Source organism: Trichomycterus rosablanca, chromosome 11, assembly GCF_030014385.1.
Source record: "Trichomycterus rosablanca isolate fTriRos1 chromosome 11, fTriRos1.hap1, whole genome shotgun sequence".
Classification (NCBI taxonomy): domain Eukaryota; kingdom Metazoa; phylum Chordata; class Actinopteri; order Siluriformes; family Trichomycteridae; genus Trichomycterus; species Trichomycterus rosablanca.
In genome coordinates this window covers 29,269,838-29,293,810 of record NC_085998.1, presented here as the reverse complement: position 1 = coordinate 29,293,810, position 23,973 = coordinate 29,269,838, and the positions used below count along the sequence as shown (strand labels likewise).

Genomic DNA, 23,973 nt, shown 5'->3' with positions numbered 1-23,973 from the left:
ACATACTTTTGACCATATAGTGTATGTAGGAAATGATCTCAAATTAAATAAATCTAAAAATCAGAAAAATAAATCCTGAAAATTGACATGCATTTTTGTGTCAAATTCTATTATTTTTTATGCTTTTAAGAGGGCTACAGTGTCATAACTTTGACCCTAAGTGACCTTTGTGTTGCTCTGACCAACAGTCAATAGTCTTACACACAAACATTTTAAAAATATGTCCAAAGTTAAGCTGGTCATGTACTGATAGTACTTCATTATAGTAGTATATTATTTGTATGTTTAGTATATTTAAGTATATATATTTTTAATTCATTTTGGCTGCTCCTATATTTAAAGGGGTTGCCACAGCTGATCAGTCCACATACCTGACTTGGCACGGTTTTGACACCGGATGCCCTTCCTGATGCAACCCTCCTTATTTTATCCAGCCTTGGAAACACACTGACAAGTGCATTCCTAATAGCCAGATTGTTCAACCACACACCAATCCACCCCCGAAAGCAGATCATGTCTGTGTAGGCGTCCGACCGGCCAATAGCACCACAAATAGCACCACAAATAGCAGTAGTGGGCGAAAGTATTTTACCGCTGCGCCACCCGATTTTTGACTTCAGTATTATGCATTATGGTTTTATCAAGCTGGTAGCAAGCAGTATTTTCCAGACCTGCCTTTTTGTTATCAGGCACCTTCTAGTTGTTATGCCTAGTTTATGCCACCATGTTGATTTACAGGAGTTGGCTTCCTTCCCTGCATAATACAGACAGAGTAACTCTGATGGTCCAGCTTTTCTAGCTTTGTCCTACTCAATATTTTAAGGATTTTTGTACAGTCTTTTCTAACCTCACAAATATAATTAACTGGGACTGTTTTGCTTTAAACTATTTATTCTATAAGTTTTATAAGTGTTATTTAGTCGAGGCTTGTTTTATACACGGTAAACAGCATTAAAATTTGATAGCACAGCTGTACAACATGAAGTTTCCCATTCATTTATTCATATATATTTTTTGTCAACCTCCTCATTCTGGTCAGGGACGCGGAGGGTGTGTGGCAGGCTGGACAAAGTTCACTTTAGCTCACACACACACACACAAAAAAAGCCAATCTGCTGTCTGCATTTATTGATGTACCCAAATGAAACAAGTGTGGCAACCGTTGAAAGATCAAACCCCTGGTTTGCAGGACCGTATTACTGTACCAGCTGTGCCGCTCTGCCACCCTCTAGTTTTGAACAAAGTGCTAATTTTATTTGCCACGTTGTAACTTTTTGACCTAGATAAGAACGTGGAGGTGATCTATGTGTGTCCCGTACGGCTGGGAGAAGACTTGATCCACTACTACACTCAGCTGCTGGGTCTGCATGGAGCTGTGGAGACTGGAAAGAGCACCGATTTTTCTTCTAGCTGTGCCGAACGCTTTACCATCCTCACACCTGCGGCACATCAGCACTTTCCAGTAAGGTGCACTACACACACACACACCAGCTATTAATACCTTTTCACTACGTTTCCTTTAGTTTTTAGTATGAGGTACATAGTAAAAGTCTGTTTTACGCAGTATTACCACTTTATCCTATTCAGGGTTGTGGTGGCAAAAGACAGGAATCACCCTGGATAGGTTTTTAGTAGCTTCAATTCACCTCACTTGCATGTTTTTGGACTGTGGGAGGAAACCGGAGCACCTGAAGGAAACCCACACAGACACATGAAGAACATGAAAACTCCACACAGAAAGGACCCGAATCGCTCCACCTGGGAATCAAACCCAGGACCTTCTTGCTGTGAGGTGACAGTGCTACCCACCAAGCCACCAAGCCACCGTGCCACCCTAATAAATATTAGTGTAATAATAAACACTAGAGTAATAATAAATACTACTAATATTAATGTACTGATATTACCTCAAGATATTTAAAATGGTCCATTTATAAACAGGGATTCATGATTTTTTTGTTCATTTTCATGATTTCATAATTGTTTGTTCATATTAACATTTAAAGAATAACAGACTTCTACAATTCCACAAATCTGTGTGCCATGGGGGTTAAGTTCCAGCTTTTGTATCCAGTTTCCAAGTAACTTTCTCACCCTGAGTGAGGAGAGATGTAGACTCTCACACCCCCTCTGACACACATGTAGTCACCAACCACTTCTTTTCACTGACCAGAGACAGTGGGTGTGTTCGAAAACCTAGTGCGCTCTCTACATAGACAGCATTTTACGTCATCCTATGCGCGCTCCCGAGAAGGAGGCTGTTCGAAATCCTAGATGCCTTAAAATGCTGTCTACTAAGGCATCTTAAAATTTCAATGTTTTTTGACTTAAGAACGAGGTAGCATCCGATGCTGCCTGAGCGGCCAAGGCAATCCCAGCATTCATTGCGGCACAACTTTTCTCACAAAAAAAAAAAAAAAACATTGCGGATGGTGTGGAGATCTGAACAGAGTTACTTTTAAAAGTAAATAAATTATAATTGATTTTTAATTTGTATAAACGTGTACAAGCGTATTTATTTGCAAATTCGGGCTCGTCAGGGACAGTTGAACCATTTTTGGTACACGGAGGGAGACCTTAGTTGACATGCTAGCGTGTTGTGCCACCTCATCCCATTGGTTTGAATGGCATGATGCTAACTGTGTTAGCTTAGTAAGCAAAACCTGCTGTTATCGCTGTCTAAGCAGTGCGTTCGAATAACCTGACTTATGAGTCTATGACTTATTAGAATCCTCTCTACTGAGGCAGCTGCCTATGTAGACAGTAAGACAGCTCCCTAGGTTTTCGAACACACCCAGTGTCTATTTCCTCCCTCAGACACAGCCATTTACGTCTGTCAGAGCCCAGTCAGTCGATACTACAGCCGAGATTTGAACTCAAGAGCTCGAGATCGTCAGGGTCATGAGGTTTTTTCATCGCATTAGGGTTGCAGTCTGTGGAGTTTGGTATATGTTTTTTGTCTGCATGTGTTTTCTTAGGGTATTTTATTTTTTTCTCTCATAAAGACATGTCAGCTTAGTCTACCAAGTGTACTTCTAAAACAACAGTTTTCAGCAGTACTACTGTATATTCAAAGTTTCATTTTAGTTTAGTCACATTAGTTCCCATTAGTTCCATTTTAATTCAGTGTACTAAACAGTGAGTGTATTAAAATACAATGAGTGGACAAAATACCAGAAACTAAACCTGAGCTTAGATACAGGAGTGTAGGCTGACACTCAGGTCTTCACCTATTCCATCCAACCTCTTGAATCACAGCATTTTTAGAACAGAATGAAGCTATTCTAGAGACAAAAAGTGGTCGTACTTATTAGCTTCCTGTTCATTTATTGTTGTCTGTTTTTCATTATTGGACTACCACAGGAACACAATAAGAATAAAAAGTTTGGGAGTGTATGCAGACACTTGGGTCTACAACTTTTTCATCCAACCCCACAAAGTTGAATCAGTTCATCTGGACACAAGTTTGTTGTAGAGATACGTTTCGTCACTCAATCCGATTGAGTGACGAAACGTATCTCTACAACAAACTTGTGTCCAGATGAACTGATTCAACTTTGTGGATTTGTTTACCTGGATTATTGAGCATGCATCAACAGATTTTTCATCCAACCACTTGATTTTTTTCCTAACTTCCCACCAAAAACCATTAGGAACTTGTATTATAGCATTTTATGAAGTATTAAATCTACTAGAGACAAAAAGTGGTTCTACTCATCATCCCCCTGCTCGTTTATTGTTGTTGGGTTTTCATTATTGTACTAAACACAAGAGCACAACAAGAATAAAAATACAGGGGGTGGACAAAATACCATTAACTAAACATGAGAAGAGAGCTTGAGTTCAGGAGTGCAGACAGACACTCAGGTCTCCACCTATTCCATCCAACCACTTGATTTCCTTACTAACTATTCACCAAAAATCATCACAGCATTTAAGGAAGAATTAAATCTATTTTAGAGACATAGTGGTTGTACCTATTATCTCCTTGTTCATTTATTCTTGGGTTTTCATTATTGTGTCCAGCTGTTTTATTTTAGTATCCCTGGGTTGCTTCTGTATGCACTTTATATGTTCAATATCCAGTTTATCTGGGTCAGGGTTCCAGTGGGTTCTAGTTAAGCCTTGTGAACACAGGGGGAACACACAGAACCCCTCGAAAACAGTGACCCAAAGCAATAATATTAGCAATAATCGAGCCCAGGACCTAGAAAACCATGCTACTGTAAAGCACCCACTCTACCAACTTCCGGGTTTGGTTTATATTGGATTAAATAAAGCATTCCAGCTGGTTATAATGTCTTGTAAATCTGCTATTGTCCTGTTGGGGGTGTCTGAGGTATTTTGTTGGTAAATCTCAGTAATGAATACGCGTCCCTGTGTCCCCCCCACCTTTTCCAGTTATGCACCAAGGTCTTGGTGATGAAATGTTTGTTTTCCTAATATTTATCTAAGAAAAATGTATCTGCCTTTTTATTAGCCTGTTTTATAGGTGTTTGTGAAATGTGTATGAATAAATAAGGACACTAGATTAAAAAGTTAATTATTAATGAAGTGCTGCTATGGTTTTTACTTAGGTTAAAGGTTACCTCTCGTTTTAATTGTAACTGCAAATCATTGTAATCGCCCGTATTTGCAATCGCTCGTATTTTAATGCGCAGGACAATCCAATATCTAATAGCAGCCGGCTCAGGTCCTGATTAAACAAAAGGCTTCTTAGCAGGCCGCGTCCTGCTCACGTTCGATCCGGCCGCTCATGTTTACTGCATATCAATACGACGTAAGTGGCTCTGCATTGTTTCCCACATGGCAGCCTTACTTACTGCCCGGCCGCCGCTAGCTCGCAGCGAAGCACGCAAGGCACTCTCCGCTTTTCCCTATCGGCGTGTGTAAGCTCAGCCAGGCCTGTCAGCGGGATGAATCGCTGCTCACCGATGCCAGTGACGGGAGGGAAAACTCCGTATGGATCAAATAAATACAGATGTGAAGTAATTAGTGCGAGTCCCAAGGAGCCCATCGCTTAGTGTGCGGGAAGGATGGGCGGGAGGGAAAGCGCGGCCCGGTGCCTCCCCTCGGCGGTCTTTTATCAATCGAACCTGCAGTAGTACAGGAAAGGTCACGACCCCTCCGGCTGCTCTTAATGGGCTCGATGCATGTGTGTACAGTCACAAATTACCGCTGCAGACAATAGAAAGGACCGAGACCTAAAAGGAAGCAGAAAGGACGGTTATTTATGCAAACACATTGATGTGAGAGAGTTTTGTGCACAGAAAGAGTAAAAAAAAAAATTAATTATATAAATATTATCTGTATTGTACATATATTTAAGCCATTATTCTGTTTGGGGTTGATTATGCTATACAGCTGTCCATGCATTTTGCCAATACATTTATTTAGACACGTGTCAAACTATACACTACATTGCCAAAAGTATGTAGACATAAAAAGTGCGTTTTCTATTTCCCTTATTGCTAACAGAGTGCTTGAGTGGTGCAGCGGTCTGTTACTGTAGCCCACCAATCGAACCCTGATCTCAGCGTTGCTATCGGCTGGTCGGGGCGTCTACACAGACATGTTGGTTGAAGCCCTGGGGTGTGTTCATGCCCTATGTCCACTGATTCCTAATGAAACCGTACTCGTGCGACCATGACCAGGCGCACACACACTCAACCAGCTATAAAAAGTGTCTTCTGGTAGTTGTAGCCTAGCGTGTAGAGCGTTGGGCTATCAATAGGAAGGTCGGTTCAAATTCAGGCTCTGCCATGCAGCCACTGTTGGACCCTTGAGCAAAGCCCTCAAGCCTTTCTGCTTCACTGGTGCCGTACAATTTTTACAGCAATTGGACCATACTGTTGGACTATACTAGACTAAAATGGAACTAATTGGACTATACTAGACATTTTACAGGATCTAGCACTTCTAACCTAGAGCCAGTAGTTTGAGGAAGCCAAAGTCCTTTTCAGCTTATTCACAAGGCAAGGCGTTTAAGATGTTTTGTTGAGTTTGCAGAAAAAAGGCCTTGGGACTCCCACTGTGAGCCATCATCAGTACTGGACAGCACAAATGCTCTTGTGGCTGAATGGAAATGTATCCCTGTTGCTATGTTATAATGTAGTGAAAAGTGGAGGCTGTTATAGCTTATAGGTTCAGCCAATGCCAACTTTATTCCCATGATATTGAATATAATACGTTAGGTGTAAACAAACTATACAAATTATACACAGAAATTATATTTAATAATGAATGTAATGCTTAAACCCCTGTTAATATCTCTGTCTTACAGAATCACTCCATGTGTGTCTCCACACTGCTGAAGTACAGCCCACACACATTACGCCGCATTAAAAACCTGATCCAGGGGAAACATGCCTATATCGTTGGGGGCGTCCCCCACATGGACGATCTTGCCGTGGCCGATGAGTTAGGGGTCCCAGTCCTGGGCCCGGAACCCGCTGTAGCGCAGCTCTATGGCACGAAATCTGGAGCCAGGAGGATTTTCAGCAGTGCTGGGGTCAGCACACCCCCAGGACATGCTGACATCTATACTTTGCAGCAGGTTGGATTTATTATTTTTTTTAATTCAGTTGGGAAAAAATAGTCATGCTTGCAGTTTGGAGTACTGAGTAGCCAACTAAGCTGCTGTAAGTCCTACGATTTAAGATTTTTACTTAATAAAATGTACACTGATGAGCCAATATATTTAGATCGCACATCTAATATTCATCTATAAGTCTTGGGACATACCGGACACTGTCTTCATGTCCTCTTCACTTGCACATACACTTCATAACCAGTGTTAAAAATAATTTGCGATTTGAGTCACAGTTGCCTAGTAGCCTAGTGGTTAAGGTACTGGACTATTAATCCAAAGGTCACTGGTTCAAGCCCCACCACTTTAAGATTGCCACTGTTGAGGAAGACCCTTATCCCTTAATTGCTTAAGTCGCTTTGGATAAAATGCCAAAAATGTAAATGTACCAGACACCATAGCCTTAAATTTCTTCTCATCAATGAGTCCTGGCCGTCCAACAACCTGTCGGCGGTTTGTGACTTGTCTTTCCTTGGGGTCTTTTATCAATTAAATCTGCAGTAGTACCGGCAAGGTCACGACCCCTCCGCTGCTCTTAATGGGTTTGATGCGTGTGTATACAGTCACAAATTACAGCTGCAGACAACAGAAAGGACAGAGATCTCAAAGGAAGCAAAAAGGACGGTTATTTATTAAACATTTTTGGCATTTAGCAGACACTTATCCTAAGTGACTTACAGTACTGTGACAGTATATTGTCTAAGCAATTGAGGGTTAAGGGCCTTGTTCAAGGGCCCAACAGTGGAAACCTGTTGAACCAGCGACCTTTCGATTAGTAGTCCAGTACCTTAACCACTAGACTACAACTGCCCTATGCCCTATGCACACACATTTATGTGAGTGAGAGAAGCTAAAAATACTTAGCTTCAAGATGTCAAGTATATTTTGACATATTCTCGGATTTAAAAATCTGGACAATATTTATGGACAGCGGCATTTTTACAAATCAGAGAATATGTCAAAATATACTTAAAATCTTAAAGCTAATTTTTGTTAGTCTTTCTGTGCACAAAACTCTCCCAGACAACTGGGTCAAAATATCTCCAAAACAGCAAGGACAGACAAGCCACAAACCGGCGACAGGTTGTTGGGCGGACAAGACTCTATATGAAATAGAAAATGAAGGCTATGGTGTCGACATACGTTTGTCAATGTAGCGTATTATTTAAAACGTTTAAAGAAATGTATTGGCAAAATGCATGGACAGCTGTATAGCATAATCAACCCTAAACAGGCAGAATAATGTCTTTTAAAAATCTGGACAATATTTATGGACAGCAGTGTTTTTACAAAAGACATTATTCTGCCTGTTTAGGGTTGATTATGCTATACAGCTGTCCATGCATTTTGCCAATACATTTCTTTAAACGTTTTAAATAATACGCTACATTGACAAACGTATGTCAACACCACCTTCATTTCCTTAAGAGAGTCTTCGCCGCCCAACAACCTGTCGCCGGTTTGTGGCTTATCTCTCCTTGTTGTCTTGCAGATACTTTGACAGATACAATTGTCTGGCCATCGGGATTTGACCCTTATCAGATTCACTCTGGTTTTACTCCCGTTCAGCGCTCTTTTATTCACAATTACTTTGAGTACATTCAGCCCAACATTTCATATATCCCTCAAGGTTTGAAAGAACTGGTTATTTGATAGATTGTTATTGTTCTACAGGGGGGAATTTGCAACTTTACAGCAGGTTTAAAGAAAATAAAGATAGAACAGTGTTTATAAATATATTTTAACAACTTTTAAAAAGTTTAACAAATATTGCACCGTTTTAAAAGGTTCTGCAAATGGTTTGAGTTTACTTTAAATGAGTGCAGATATAATTATTCATATTATAATATTTATCATATTATTACCATAGTCTTTTAGTCAGCTTAAACCAGTCTGGCCATTCTCCACCACTGCATTTCATCAACAGTATGTTTTTGTCCACAGAATTTCAGTTCACCAGATTTTTTGCACCATTCTGTATAGCTTTTGCACATAAAACATCCAGCTAATTGGCACCAACATCCATGCATCAGTCCAAGGCACTACCAGATGCTACTGGCCAATATCTGTATATGTCTATGTACTGCATTGCTGCCACATGATTAGCTGATTGGATAAATACACAAATGAGCAGTCGTGCACGTATGTGAGTGTATCAACAGCTCTGGAAAAATGAGTTTTAATATTTATTGGTATGTGTTTGACTAACATGACTCTTTTCTTTATTCTACGAACTACTTGTAATAGTGCTCACCCAGTGGTGGATTTGAACACATACCTCCTGTGTACCACGCAGGTGCCTTTACAGGGTGAGCTACCAGACTAGCTAGGACTAGAACCCAAATGCTTAGTTGTCTGAGTGTGGAACAAAAAAACAAAGACTTCCTGAGTGGGATTTGAACCCAGGCTGCTGTGTTACAACCGAATACTCAACAACTCAGCCAAGTAGGCACTATAGAAAATATCTCTACTCAGGTGGGTTAAGACCCAATAGACTCAAAGAGACACAAAAATGGAAACACAAAAACCACCCGTTTTGGGGAAATGTTTGAGCGGGAAAAACTGAGAACAAAGGACTGCCAGGGGAAACACTGGCCACCTCAGGAAAAGAAGAAATTATAACTAAAGCCTTTCCCAACACAAGAGTAGAACTACAATAGATTTAACTGAGAGAATGAAGAACTTATATTTTAATATTTACTAACTAATATATATTTATTTATTTCCTAGAGAGAAACTTGAGACAAGATAGAAATGAGGGTGAGAGTGAAAGCTCTCAGTCCTCTACCCAGATTACCGGCTGCGTTTGCTCAAATGAGACAAAGACCCAGCAAATTCTGACTGCTTCGCTGTCCCTTTATAACCTGTGCACAGGTGTTGAGCTTTAGGCCTGATTGCTGGCTCGCTGTTGACTCCTAGTGGCCGGAGTCTGACTAGCCCCAGAGCCACCCCTTTCACTACTGACAGCAAACTACAAAATTCCAAAGAGTGTTACAGACCTCAAATTATGCAAAAAAGACCTCCTAGGAGTTGAGGAACACCTTCAGGGCACAATGAAGCATGTTTTCATCCAGGATAACCTTGTACTTGGCTTGATTCATGGGTCCTACCAGACTTGATAAGCACCCACAGTTTTTAGCCGTTCCCCCACACAGTAGGTGTCAGACACTGTGGCTTGCTGACTATTAGATGACCAGGCATTGGGCCAAGCTGAGAATTGGACTGAACAGAAACAATGACCTTACTCCAGCCTCTATGGTCCAATTGTCATGGTCTTTTTTACACTTCAGCCTGGATCTTCTTTGCTTCTGATTGATGAAGAGCTTCTAGCTTTGTACGACCTCAGTGTTTGCCCTAGAAGCTTATTTCAAACAATCCTTATCATGCACTTTTCTCCAGCTCCCATTTGTTATTCTTTAGGAAAGGGTACTTTTATGTCATCTTATGGTTGTTGAGTTGAGTGACATTCAAATAAGTTGCTGGTCATCCCGGTCAGTAGATAGTTGTTTTTATTCGCTGAGGTCTGTAGCTTGGTTGACCCCAATGTCTTCTGGTTGACCCTGACCTTATGAACCGCTGTCTTTAAAATTTTAAGGATGACAGCAACTAGCGCTGGCTCAATACCACTTTTTTATGTCCGATACCGATACTGAGTATCATTTCTTCTCTCAAACAACTAAGCAGTAATAATACATGTCTCAATGCACCACGGTTAAACTAGCTATCTACATAACAATGCTCAGACTGTGAAACAAATATTCTAAAGGAATAAATACAGAACCTACAACATCACACTTACGCAAAACTGCTGTTTTTATTTTAACTTTTACACACAGAACATTTTGCAGCATTTTTGGCTTGTTTAACAGCACTGTACAAACATTTAAAACAAAATTTTAAGTGCAACTTTATCTGTATTTAACAAATAAATTATAATTTCAATATAAAATTCTTGATATGTCAAGTCTCAAGTCTACGCCTTGAAGAGGCAGCGAAAAAATTATAAAATAAATAATAAAAAATATTATTTATAAACAATAAAAATAAAACAATTAAATAATAAAAAATATTTTTATAAACAATAAAAATGAAACAATTAAATAATAAAAAATATTATTTATAAACAATAAAAATGAAACAATTAAATAATAAAAAATATTTTTTAAAACAAAAAAAATTAAACAATTAAATAATACAAAATATTATTTATAAACAATAAAAATGAAACAATTAAATAATAAAAAATATTATTTATAAACAAAAATGAAATAATTAAATAATAAAACAATTATTTATAAACAATAAAAATGAAACAATTAAATAATAAAAAATATTTATAAACAATTAAAATGAAGCAATTAAATATAAAAAAATATTTGTATAAACAATAAAAATGAAACAATTAAATAATACAAAATATTATTTATAAATAATAAAAATGAAACAATTAAATAATTAAAAAATATTTATAAACAATAAAAATGAAACAATTAAATAATAAAAAATTTTTATAAACAATGAAAATGAAACAAATAATAAAAAATATTTATAAACAATAAAAATGAAACAGTTAAATAATAAAAAATATTTATAAACAATAAAAATGGAACAATTAAATAATAAAAATATTATTTATGAACAATAAAAATAAAACAATTAAATAATAAAAAATAAACAAATGTATCTTGTCCTGGCTTGGAGATCTCTCACATCCTCAACGAAATTTAATCCATCGGAAATTTAATGCATCGAAAAGCTGTTAGGTTTGCACAACCATTGACTAAAACTGCATCCACATCTACAAGTCATATACACCTATGAGGCAAAACATTATGAGCACCTTCCTAATATTGTGTTGGTCCCCCTTTTGCTGCCCCATATGCAACAAACTGTGATGCACTGTGTAGTCTGACACCTTTCTATCAGAACCAGTATTAACATCTTCAGCAATTTGAGCTACAGTAGCTCGTCTGTTGGATCGGGTCAGCCTTCGCTCCCCACGTGCATCAATGAGCCTTGGCCGCCCATGACCCTGTCGCCGGTTTACCACTGTTCCTTCCTTGTACCACTTTTGATAGATACTGACCACTGCACATCGGGAACACCCCACAAAAGCTGCAGTTTTGACCCAGTCGTCTAGCCATCACAATTTGGCCCTCGTCAAACATGTTCAAGTCCTTACGCTCGCCCCTTTTCCTGCTTCTAACACATCAACTTTGAGGATAAAATGTTCACTTGCTTCCTAATATATCCCACCCACTAACAGGTGCCGTGATGAAGAGATAATCAGTGTTATTCACTTCACCTGTCAGTGGTCATAATGTTATGCCTGGTCAGTTTAAGTGGCTTAAACATCTTAGACATAGAGCTAAACGATTCTGTGACCTTGTTTGCTGAATTAAATATTCACATGCTCATTAGTCAATATGTAAAACCTAAACCCCCAATCTTTTAGAAAGATGCTGGGCATTATACAGTAGTACATGTAGTGCCAAAGTGAATTTTCATAGCATGTCCTGTAGGTATGTGTTCAAATAAATTTGTTTTAATGATGCCTCTGCTACTAGCACTGTTTTGCTACCTACCAGGACCTACTGCAAGAATAATATTTAGATCAGGTGATTATTTAATCAGTACCTGGTTAAGTAGAATGAAATTCAACTGACAATGGAATGAATTGGATCCCATCAATTATAGATGCTGATGCTGAGCTGATGTTGGGCTATATGGCTATTTGAATATACTGCACAGTTGCACTTGGAAATATTTAACCCCCTCCAAATAAAATTAGGATTTCTAACTCTATAAACTGCACAGCTAGACATTGCTACAGGCCAATGTACTGTTTTATGATTTGTGTTTTGTGTATTTTATTATAATTAATTATTTCTTTATTTTTTAGCTCCATGAGTGTCTTTCTCAGCTGATCACAGATCATTTAGAGGTGCAGCGCTGGCTCTTTAAAACGGACGGTGGGTTGAGTGGATGTGGCATAGCCTACTTTGATGTGTGTCATGTTAGCTTCATGCCCTGGGCTCTGCAGGAGTATCGACGTCACGGACCACAGCTCTGGAGGACGGCCTGGGCTCAGGTAAGGTCTCTACAGTCTTGTTCACTCTTTCTTGTGTTCTACAGCTGCATTTCTCTAATCTATCTCCTAAATATGAAGATCCTTGTATTAAATAGCTGATAAAACCAATTTTAGCAGCATTGTCTGTTGCTGATGATTAGACGTGCACACAGAGGAAGACATGGTGAGGAAGACATTTAGCCACAACATCCTTATTGGGTGAAGGTCTGGACTTTTAATTTGCCATTCTATTAACATTCAGGAGATAGAGTTAACTTGTGCCCTGTAAAATTGCTTTCTGTAGTTAAAAAAATGAGGATTTGAGCAAGTTTGACAAGGGCCAAATTGTGATGTCTAGACGACTGGGTCAGAGCATCTCCAAAACTGCAGCTCTTTAGTGTTTTCCCGGTCTGCAGTGGTCAGTACCTATTAAAAGTGGTCCAAGGAAGGAACAGTGGTAAACCGGTGACAGGGTCATGGGCGGGCAAGGCTCATTGATGCACGTGGGGAGCAAAGGCTGGAGCATGTGAACGAGCTACTGTAGCTCAAATTGCTGAAGAAGTTGATGCTGGTTCTGATAGAAAGGTGTCACAGTGCAAAAGGGGGTCATAATGTTATGCCTGATCAGTGTAAGGCAGCATTTTTAAAGGCGTCTAAGAATTCAGACAGCCTCCTTCTCGGGAGCGCATGTATGATGGCATAAAATGCCATCTTTATAGAGGGCTCACTAGGTTTTTTAGACAGACCCAATGAGTCAATCAGTAATTGTATAAGTAAATAATGAGAGATCACTATAACCGAGATGTCAAAAAGTGCTCGTCAGGTAAATTCGTATGAAATGTGAATAGAGTTGTTGGGAATGGTTGGGTGTTAGCATATTGGATCGCGTCCTAACTCCTAACTCAATACAAACGCATTTGCTAAGCAGCTACACATTGATTTAATATGTCTCTAATGCTACGTGTAGCTCCCCTAGCTTTTGCTCTTTATCCCTGATAGGCTTATAATGGGTCTTTTGATTTTCTGTCATGCATTAATTACTTCGCTTTGCCATTAAACTGTAAGCTTTGTGTAAACTAATTACAAGGTTATCACCATATAGGCCGCACGCAAAACTGGGTCCTGTGTTTATTTCTGTCGTATACGTAGAAGGCTTAGCACCCGGCCTCTTAGCAATTAGCTCAGTCCCTAATTTACACAAGGGCTGAGTAAGGGGATGTAATTGTGGCAACACTGGCGCTGTTAATTACAGGGGTGAGCTGCTAAGGCCCAGCCAAGCTCCATTATGGCGAAAGCAAGGGATGGCAGTTTAAATGAAAAGTGGTGGTGTGTGTGTGTGTGTGTGGGGAGCAAGGAGGGGGAGACTGGGGGGGGGGGGGGGGGGGGGGTTCTTCACCAGCTGAGGTCCCTGAGAGAGGCGAGGGAGTTGGGGCCTGATGAAATGGCCCTACACCCTTAGGGCTTTACAGCCATATGGAAGCCAGAGCCGGCCTTTATTCCACCACTCCAGCCTTTTAATCAATGGCAAGCCCGGCTAACAGCACGCGGAGCGCAGGGGTTACTCTGGCGTGTCATCTATTTTATAAAGATCCGTATTCATAAAACGCTGTTAATTTACTTGTTCCATTTAAGTGCCTCTTACTTCGGAAACATGAATTTTGCCAAATGTGAATGGTTGTGTTTACGGTGGGGTGTTCGCGAGAAAGTGCTTGTTCATCTGTTCTCTGTTTTTTATGTTTATGAGCGTATGCTATTAAATTTTAAGCGTAAATGCTAAAAATATTATGATGCAGCATCATCAGTCCAACTTTTTAATTCCAGGAGCGTTTATAAGGAATAATGGGCAAATAATACCTTCTGTTCAGTGAGTAAATCAAGTCTTCTGCTAAAGCATATTCAGCCAAAGAATACAGACAATTAGGATGTTCTCACTGGGCTGCAATTACTACAGTTGGTACTACAAAAAAAATACATTTTACCTCATTTTCCTCCTAATTTAGCGTAGCCAATCCACTGCTGGGGACCCAGACGGCGTCCAAGATGGGTGTATCCAAGGACGCCCAGATCCCTGCGCTCCTCCACTTTCTGTACAGGCACCCTGGGCAACCAAGGTCCTTACTCAACGTTGATAACCCCACCCCTTAGTCCGGTCTTTTTCCCACCCAGCAGACTGGAAGTCAGATAGGAGGAAGATATACTTTATTTGTCATATATACATATACACATGTACAGTACAATGAAATTCTTTCTTCACATATCCCAGCTTGCTTTAGAAGTTGAGGTCAGAGCCTGGATTTGAACCGCCAATCTTCTGGTTGACAGCCCAAAGCTCTACCCACTAGGCTACCACTGTCCCAGTTGCACCTGCTAGAGGGCGCCCAGCCGACCGGTAGCAGAGCCGAGATTCGAACCTGGCTATACAAATGCTCTTGTGATGTCTAGACGATTGGGTCAGAGCATCTCCACAGCTGCAACTCTTGTGGGGTGTTCCCGGTCTGCAGTGGTCAGCATCTATCAAAAGTGGTCCAAGGAAGGAACAGTGGTAAACCGGCGACAGGGTCATGGGCGGCCAAGGCTCATTGATGCACGTGGGGAGCGAAGGCTGGCCTGTGTGGTCCGATCCAACAGACGAGCTACTATAGCTCAAATTGCTGAAGAAGTTATGCATAATATTAGGAAAGTGGTCATAATGTTATGCCTGATCGGTGTAGCTGCAAATTCTTTATTAAATGATTTTGCATAGTATACATTTAGTCTCTAGGAAGCGGTAGCTTTTATGTCTGTGCATGCTGTAAAATATTCTGTCAGTGCTTGACCATGGAGTACCACATGGAACCCTCCTGCTATTTCCCAGACTGTGTGCATATTGTTTAATCATTGATTCCTCAAGTGATCCTTTTAATTCATGCAGAATGACAGATACCAGAACTTATGCAGCCAGCCGTCGACCTCCCACAGGCAAATTAAAGAACAGACCTGGAAGGCTTATAATGAAAGATTTGAGCATTTTAGGATAAGGGGCGTTTTGGAGGCCCATGTCCTAAGGCGAATTACCCTGGCCTCCTAGATTTCACCCCATTCAGAAAAGAGAAGCTAAAGACGTATGGGTCTCGTTCCATTCAGTGAGTGGGGGAGTCCATACATACTATATGTTACGCATTACACACTTGAACATGCTGCCAGCACATGGGTCATTTCACACAGTGGGAAGTGATATACCTAATAGCATCAACAGATGGACAGTCTTTTTTGATTGTTTTTTGTAGCCTGTGTGAAAAAGGTTAGAAAACATTTAAGTTTATAGTAACATTTATTACTAATAGACAGTTTTGGGATAATTTAGCAGTTTTAAACTGGTTATTTTTAACTATTAAATAATCTCTGTACATTTCGATGCTCAGGAGTACAATAAAACAAGTCTAGAAACATTTGCATATATGTTTATACCAGCACCCGTGTCCTCTTGCCACCTAGTAATACATGTTGGATGAAATAAACTACACAACGTCTTTTTAAGACGTTGCACAACTGGATTTGAGCAGCTTAACCAATTAAATCAACTCAAACTCTGACAGATTGGATGGTGCGCATCTGTGTTTTACCATCTTCACAGTAGTACAGAGGATTTCACCTCAAATCCTTTTCCACTTGGGTGACAAGCATATGTGTACTACCATATTCTCCACAGATATTTGTCTGGGGTTTGGTTGGGCCACTCAAAGACATTTAGAGACCTACCCTGAAACTGCTCCAGTGTTGTTTTGGCTGTATACTTTGGGTCATTGGTTGCATTTTCCATTTTTCTACTACCATCTTCTACCACTACCATCTAATCAGAGGTGGAAAGAGTACTTAAATATTGTACTCAAGTAAAAGTACTATTAATTTCATGAATTTTTACTTAAGTACGAGTAAAATTACTAATCTAAAAATCTACTCAAGTAAAAAGTAACTCATACTTTTTTAACAGGAGAGGGTGTCTCTTCTGTGTAATGCAAACAGGAGAAGTGGATATAAATCTAACAATAGTTGTTTTTAATTAAAATATAATAGAAAACAATTTAAAATTTACAACATTTATTGTGTAATGTATCATTTTAGTACAGACCATCCCATAAAACTTTTTCAAACTGTATAACCACTAGTGATGGGTCATTCACGAACGATCCGATTATGTTGAACGGCCCTTTAAAATGAACGAAAGGAACCGAGTCGCGCCTCTGGGAGCCGTTATATACAGGTCCTTCTCAAAAAATTAGCATATTGTGATAAAGTTCATTATTTTCCATAATGTAATGATAAAAATTAAACTTTCATATATTTTAGATTCATTGCACACCAACTGAAATATTTCAGGTCTTTTATTGTTTTAATACTGATGATTTTGGCATACAGCTCATGAAAACCCAAAATTCCTATCTCAAAAAATTAGCATATCATGAAAAGGTTCTCTAAACGAGCTATTAACCTAATCATCTGAATCAACGAATTAACTCTAAACACCTGCAAAAGATTCCTGAGGCTTTTAAAAACTCCCAGCCTGGTTCATTACTCAAAACTGCAATCATGGGTAAGACTGCCGACCTGACTGCTGTCCAGAAGGCCATCATTGACACCCTCAAGCAAGAGGGTAAGACACAGAAAGAAATTTCTGAACGAATAGGCTGTTCCCAGAGTGCTGTATCAAGGCACCTCAGTGGGAAGTCTGTGGGAAGGAAAAAGTGTGGCAGAAAACGCTGCACAACGAGAAGAGGTGACCGGACCCTGAGGAAGATTGTGGAGAAGGGCCGATTCCAGACCTTGGGGGACCTGCGGAAGCAGTGGACTGAGTCTGGAGTAGAAACATCCAGAGCCACCGTGCACAGGCGTGTGCAGGAAATGGGCTACAGGTGCCGCATTCCCCAGGTCAAGCCACTTTTGAACCAGAAACAGCGGCAGAAGCGCCTGACCTGGGCTACAGAGAAGCAGCACTGGACTGTTGCTCAGTGGTCCAAAGTACTGTTTTCGGAAATCAAGGTGCCAGAGTCTGGAGGAAGACTGGGGAGAAGGAAATGCCAAAATGCCTGAAGTCCAGTGTCAAGTACCCACAGTCAGTGATGGTCTGGGGTGCCATGTCAGCTGCTGGTGTTGGTCCACTGTGTTTTATCAAGGGCAGGGTCAATGCAGCTAGCTATCAGGAGATTTTGGAGCACTGCATGCTTCCATCTGCTGAAAAGCTTTATGGAGATGAAGATTTCATTTTTCAGCACGACCTGGCACCTGCTTACAGTGCCAAAACCACTGGTGAATGGTTTACTGACCATGGTATTACTGTGCTCAATTGGCCTGCCAACTCTCCTGACCTGAACCCCATAGAGAATCTGTGGGATATTGTGAAGAGAAAGTTGAGAGACACAAGACCCAACACTCTGGATGAGCTTAAGGCCGCTATCGAAGCATCCTGGGCCTCCATAACACCTCAGCAGTGCCACAGGCTGATTGCCTCCATGCCACGCCGCATTGAAGCAGTCATTTCTGCAAAAGGATTCCCGACCAAGTATTGAGTGCATAACTGAACATAATTATTTGAAGGTTGACTTTTTTTGTATTAAAAACACTTTTCTTTTATTGGTCGGATGAAATATGCTAATTTTTTGAGATAGGAATTTTGGGTTTTCATGAGCTGTATGCCAAAATCATCAGTATTAAAACAATAAAAGACCTGAAATATTTCAGTTGGTGTGCAATGAATCTAAAATATATGAAAGTTTAATTTTTATCATTACATTATGGAAAATAATGAACTTTATCACAATATGCTAATTTTTTGAGAAGGACCTGTATATATTTCTTTTTGTGCTCAGTTCTTACAAGAGAGGATTTTTCTGAAACTTAATGTAATGCAACCACAGTATGTCTCTTCCCTGTAGTTTTTTCTCTATCACGTATTACCGAGCGGACCTTCAAAAGTCAAAGAACTTTTTTTTGTACATTTTACTAAATTGTTTTTGTGTTTCTAATGTTTTTTATGCTTGAAATGTAAGCCCAGTTTGACTACAAGCTATACAACAGATGATTTATTGCAATTATTTTAAACTTTTTTTCGTGTATAATTTTGACAACAATCTTTTTTCTCATTGAAGTGTTGTTTGAATTAGGCCTACATTAAAGGCAAGGTAGCAAAATGTGATATTAAATATTGATATTAATATCGAGGAACGAAGAGCCATTTTTTTGAACGGCTCTTTAAAAGGAAAGGAGCCGAAAGATCCGACTCCCTTCAAAGATCCATAATTCCCATCACTAATAACCACTGAAGTTGGCATTAATTGTGGATTCTATAGACCAGCCTTCTTTTCATCACTAACAAATACCAAACAACAGTCATACTGCAAATCCATAACTCAAAACAAGTCAAGGTTACAAGTGTTGTGACTTTCACTAAATGACCCAAAGAAAACCTTCAAGATGTATGACAAAACTTTGCCATTCTTTGACATCAGACTATGTTATTAAATAATGAAACATTAAACTCCAAACATGTTAAACTTTTAAAATCACCCTTCCCTACTCTATACCTAGATTACAGCTCCTTTATTTTAGCTCCAGTTTATTCTCCATCGCAGAATTCACTGCAGCAGTTTCCCAGACGCGATTTTTTTTTAACTCAGTAACGGATGTTATTTAAAATGTAGTGAATTACAATTCTTAATACAAAACATACTTAAGTAAAAGTGAAATTACTGGTTGTAAAATCTACTTTAAAAAGTACAAGTACACAAAAAAAATACTCAATTACAGTAACGCGAGTAAATGTAATTCGTTACTTTCCACCTCTGCATCTAATACCATATTCCCCACAGATGTTTGTCGGGGTTTAAGTCTGAGTTTTGGCTGGGCCACTCAGTCATTCAGAGACCTACCCTAAAGCCACTCTAGTAATTTTACTCTTAATTTTAACATCAGACTGGATAAAAAGTCCAAAAAGTTTTAACCATAAGACTCAGCTTTGACATTTAAGAATCGTTAGCTTCATAGGTTATGTCAACGCTGTTGTCTGTCATGTTATTTGATTTACAAAAGCAGCAGCTGTTGGTAATTCAGAGCAACAACAACAATAAAAAACCATGAATATAAAACACCCCGCCTTCTCTCAGTGTATTATCCAAAAAAACATCATCTGCAGGAGTTACATGCTATAATGGAGAGATCAAACAGCCATCACGGCACGTCTGCTTTATTTATCTAAGGTCCGATCGCTCATCTTTATGTAGAAACCAAGCAAAGCATGAATCCTCTCACACGCCACAGCCTGCAGTTTAAGTCCAAATGAAAAATGGAATCAAATTCTCAGCTACCCCGTGGTTCGCATGGAAGTGCATTGGCAAATTCTCCAAACGTGCGCTCTTGGGAAGGGGGGGGAGGGGGTTGCTTCCTTGCCCGCTCTTTGCCGCACCATTGTGTGCTTTATGACATGTGGCAGGGCGACATCGCTGTGCGGTGATTGACCCCGGTTCTTACAGTACTTGAATATGATGATGGCTGTTTCATGACTTGAATATCAAAACCCTCCTCTCTCGTCCCACCGTGTCGCCGAATGGAGATAGTTGCAGCACATTCGCATCATAACACACAGACGTGTTTAAATGATATCATGTGACCATGTCATACTATAGTATTCACAGTAGTACAGAGGACTTCACCTTAAATGCTTTTTCAATTGGGTTCCAACATATGGGCACTACCATATTCTCCACAGATGTTTGTCTGGGTTTAAGTCTAGGCTTTGGCTGGGTCACTCAAAGACATTCAGAGACCTGCCCTAAAGTCACTTCAGTGTTGTTTTGGCTGTATACTTTGGGTCATTGGGTTGTTTTAATGCATTTTCCATTTTTCCACTACCACATTCTCCACAGATGTTTGTCTGGGTTTAAGTCTAGGCTTTGGCTGGGCCACTCAAAGACATTATGAGACCTGCCCTGAAGCCACTCTAGTGTTGTTTTGGCTGTATACTTTGGGTCATTGGGTTTTTTTATGCATTTTCCATTTTTCCACTGTCATCCACTACCATATTCTCCACAGATGTTTGTCTGGGTTTAAGTCTAGGCTTTGGGTGGGCCACTCAAAGACATTATGAGACTTGCCCTGAAGCCACTCTAGTGTTGTTTTGGCTGTATACTTTGGGTCATTGGGTTTTTTTAATGTATTTTCCATTTTTCCACTATCATCTTCTACCACTGCCATCCAATACCATCTTCTCCACAGATGTTTGTCTGGGTTTAAGTCTCAGCTTTGGCTGGGCCACTCAAAGACATTCAGGGACCTGCCCTGAAGCCACCCCAGCATTGTTCTGCCTGTATACTTTGGGTCATTGGTTTTTTTTATGCTTTTTCAATTTTTCCACTACCTTCTTCTACCACTGCCATCCAATACCATCTTCATCACAGGTGTTTGAATGTCTTTGAGTGGCCCAGCCAAAGCTCAGACTTAAACCCAGACAGAGATCTACCCTGAAGTCACTCCAGTGTTGTTTTGGCTGTATACCTTGGGTCATTGGATTTTTAAAAATTCTATTTATGCATTTCCGTTTCCCCCCCAATCTAGTCAAATTCAATTACACTGTTTAAATCTCTTCTCCTGCTGTGGAACCCCACCCTCAGACATGTGTACAGTTGCCAACCTCTTCTTTTTACCTGCAGGTTCACATAGGGATCAGAGACTTCACCTCACATCCTTTTCCAATTGTATTTCAGCTCATGCTTGCATACTGTAGTTCATTCCACACTCCTTTCCCTGTTTATTCAGTTTTGGGAGCTTTAGCAAACAATATATTCAGCAACAATCAGGCTTTAACAACCACTCACTGGAAGTCAAACTGTGCAATTAACAAGATAATCAAGTGCCGAAGCCAATACGGCCTTTTCTAGTTAGCGGAACAAGAGATCTATTGATCAGTAACTGTCCGTAATTGATCTGTTGATTGATCGGCTTGCTTAGGTATTTATCTCCCTGCTCGTCACCTAAATTCTTGGGGGCAGGTACAACCAGATTGCATTGTCAGTTAAAGTCATTAGGCTACTGTAACTGACTGTCAGTCACTTAGAATCCCTCTCATACAGGCCGCTGGGTGTTATTGTTAGTTAAACTATACTGTTACGCAGTGCTGGACTGATTTTAGGTGGTGTTTGCTACCTCTGTTTATGCAGGAACGAGTGCTGCTGAAGTTTCAGGAGGCGCTACCTGCTCTGCTGACCTCGTACGCCAAACCTTTCGATAGATCATATCCAAACTGGACCTGTTTCTTGAAAGAATTTCTCAGAGCAGGTGAGAACCCCACTATTCCACTGTTATCAAACACTATTGGACAAAGCAGATGAAATTTCCATTGCACACATTGGCTGCCATCACAGAAGTGTAAATGACCCTGGCTTTTGGACTTGTTACTGATAACAGTCTGGATGGTCCTATTCGTCTTTGGTCCGGAGCACACGGCGTTCATTTTTTCCAAAAAAGACCTAGAATGCTGATTCATCTGACCACAATACACGTTTCCACTGTGTGATGGTCCATCCTAGATGCCTCCGAGCCCAGAGAAGTCGACGCCGCTTCTGGCCAGTTTTAAGTGGCATTTGTGCATGTAACTCTGTATTGTAGGGCTTGACAAAGGTTTGCCAAAGTAATCCCTCACCCATGTGGTTATATCAGCTATTGTTGAGTGGCGGTTCATGATGCAGTGCTGTCTGAGGGATCAAAGATCACAGGTGTTCAGCTTAAGCTTGCGCCCTTGACCTTTACGCACTGAAATTGCTCCTGATTCCTTGAATCCTTTAATGATATTATGCACTGTAGAGGGAGAAATATGCAAATCCCTTCCAATCTTTCTTTGAGGTAAATTTTAATAATTTTCTCACGCATTTGTTGACAAACTGGAGATCCTCTGATCATCTTTGCTCATCAAAGACTCAGCCTTTCCTGGATGCTGCTTTTATACCAAACCATGATTGCAATCACATGTTGACATCACCTGTTTGGAATCGCATCATTATTTAGATTTTTTACTCATTACTAGCCCTAAATTGCCCCCGTCCCAACTTTTTTTGGAATGTGTTGCAGGCCTGAAATGCAGGAATGGAGGTATAATAACAAATGAAATGAAGTTGAGCAGATAAAACATGAAATATCTTGGGTTTAAACTCTGCAATCAAATAAAAGTCAAAGTAAATGTAAGGAACACTGCTTTTTTATTTTATTTGCATTGTCCATACTGTCCCAACTTTTTCTGATTAGGGGTTGTAAAATACATTTCTCACAAAACCGCTTGTGAATAAACTGTCAGTACTGTCACAGCCAGCAGAAATCGGTGTATCCGCGTATTGTGAAAGACTTAAACGTTGTGGTAAGCGGCAAATGCATCCAGTCTTGTCCCGAACAAAGAGCCACACACTTATCATGTAAATGCAGCCTTGTTTGGCGTCAACTAGTTAAAAGGTTAAGCAACTTTTCAACTTAACACCTTTAAAAAATGACACAAATGCACTAATTAGATTTTTAATCTCAGGTGGCGTGATCGAGGCTTACCCGCCGTCAGACAGTGTGACATCCCTGACAGTGGATCTGTTGGTGGAGCCAGGTGCAGAGGTACGCATTCTCTCGTGTGGAGACCAGCTGCATGGCCCCGGTTCTCTACATGTGCTGGGCTGCACCGTGCCCCAGAGCTCCGTCTGCCCCGATGTCCTCCACTCCGTCTGCACGAGCGTCGGCAAGGCCTGTCGGGAACGCAACATCCTGGGCCACCTCTCCCTGGATCTGGTCACCTTTTTGGAGCCTGGCAGTTTGGAACAGCAGGTCAGTGATCTCCAATTAAGGCAGTGAAATGGCAATCATGCATGATGTGTGGTTAACAGCTCAACACAAATCAGCAAACAGCTACAGGATGTCAGCTGATCCTTTCACTGAACATAAGAGCACTCGGAGGTAGATTGATTCCTCGGTGTCAACAGTCGATTTTTACAGTCGATGGTGGAAACAAGACCGTGTGTAGAAGCCGCCGAGATGAGATCAGACACGTGTCTATTCAGTTAGTGCTATTTTATTACACCTTGCCGGAGTGAGTGCTCAATCTACTGTGTTAAGGAAAGTGATGTTATTGGAGAGATGAATGGCTCCTTGAGGGTTCACTCCCATCTAGTAAACTGTCAGTTCTTATTGTGTCAATAAACTAATTCCCCATCTAGGGCCATGACCTTTGATCCGGCAATACCTCAACCATGCGTTGGCGTGTCTGGTTGTTGTCTCTCATCATTTGCTAGAAAAATATCTTGCCTTAGAGTTTAAG

The 23,973-nt window shown here is 40.2% G+C and overlaps 1 protein-coding gene across 2 annotated transcripts in view; it reads left to right on the top strand.

Moving 5' to 3' along the window:
* iqch (IQ motif containing H) overlaps positions 1 to 23,973 on the top strand; it is a 64,721-nt gene that overhangs the window by 17,959 nt on the left and 22,789 nt on the right. For both annotated transcript variants that reach the window (XM_063004138.1, XM_063004139.1), the window contains exons 12-16: positions 1,284 to 1,462; positions 6,284 to 6,556; positions 12,492 to 12,680; positions 21,845 to 21,962; positions 23,197 to 23,483. In XM_063004138.1, coding sequence (XP_062860208.1) covers positions 1,284 to 1,462; positions 6,284 to 6,556; positions 12,492 to 12,680; positions 21,845 to 21,962; positions 23,197 to 23,483 — 1,046 coding nt within the window. The remainder of the gene's footprint in view (positions 1 to 1,283; positions 1,463 to 6,283; positions 6,557 to 12,491; positions 12,681 to 21,844; positions 21,963 to 23,196; positions 23,484 to 23,973) is intronic.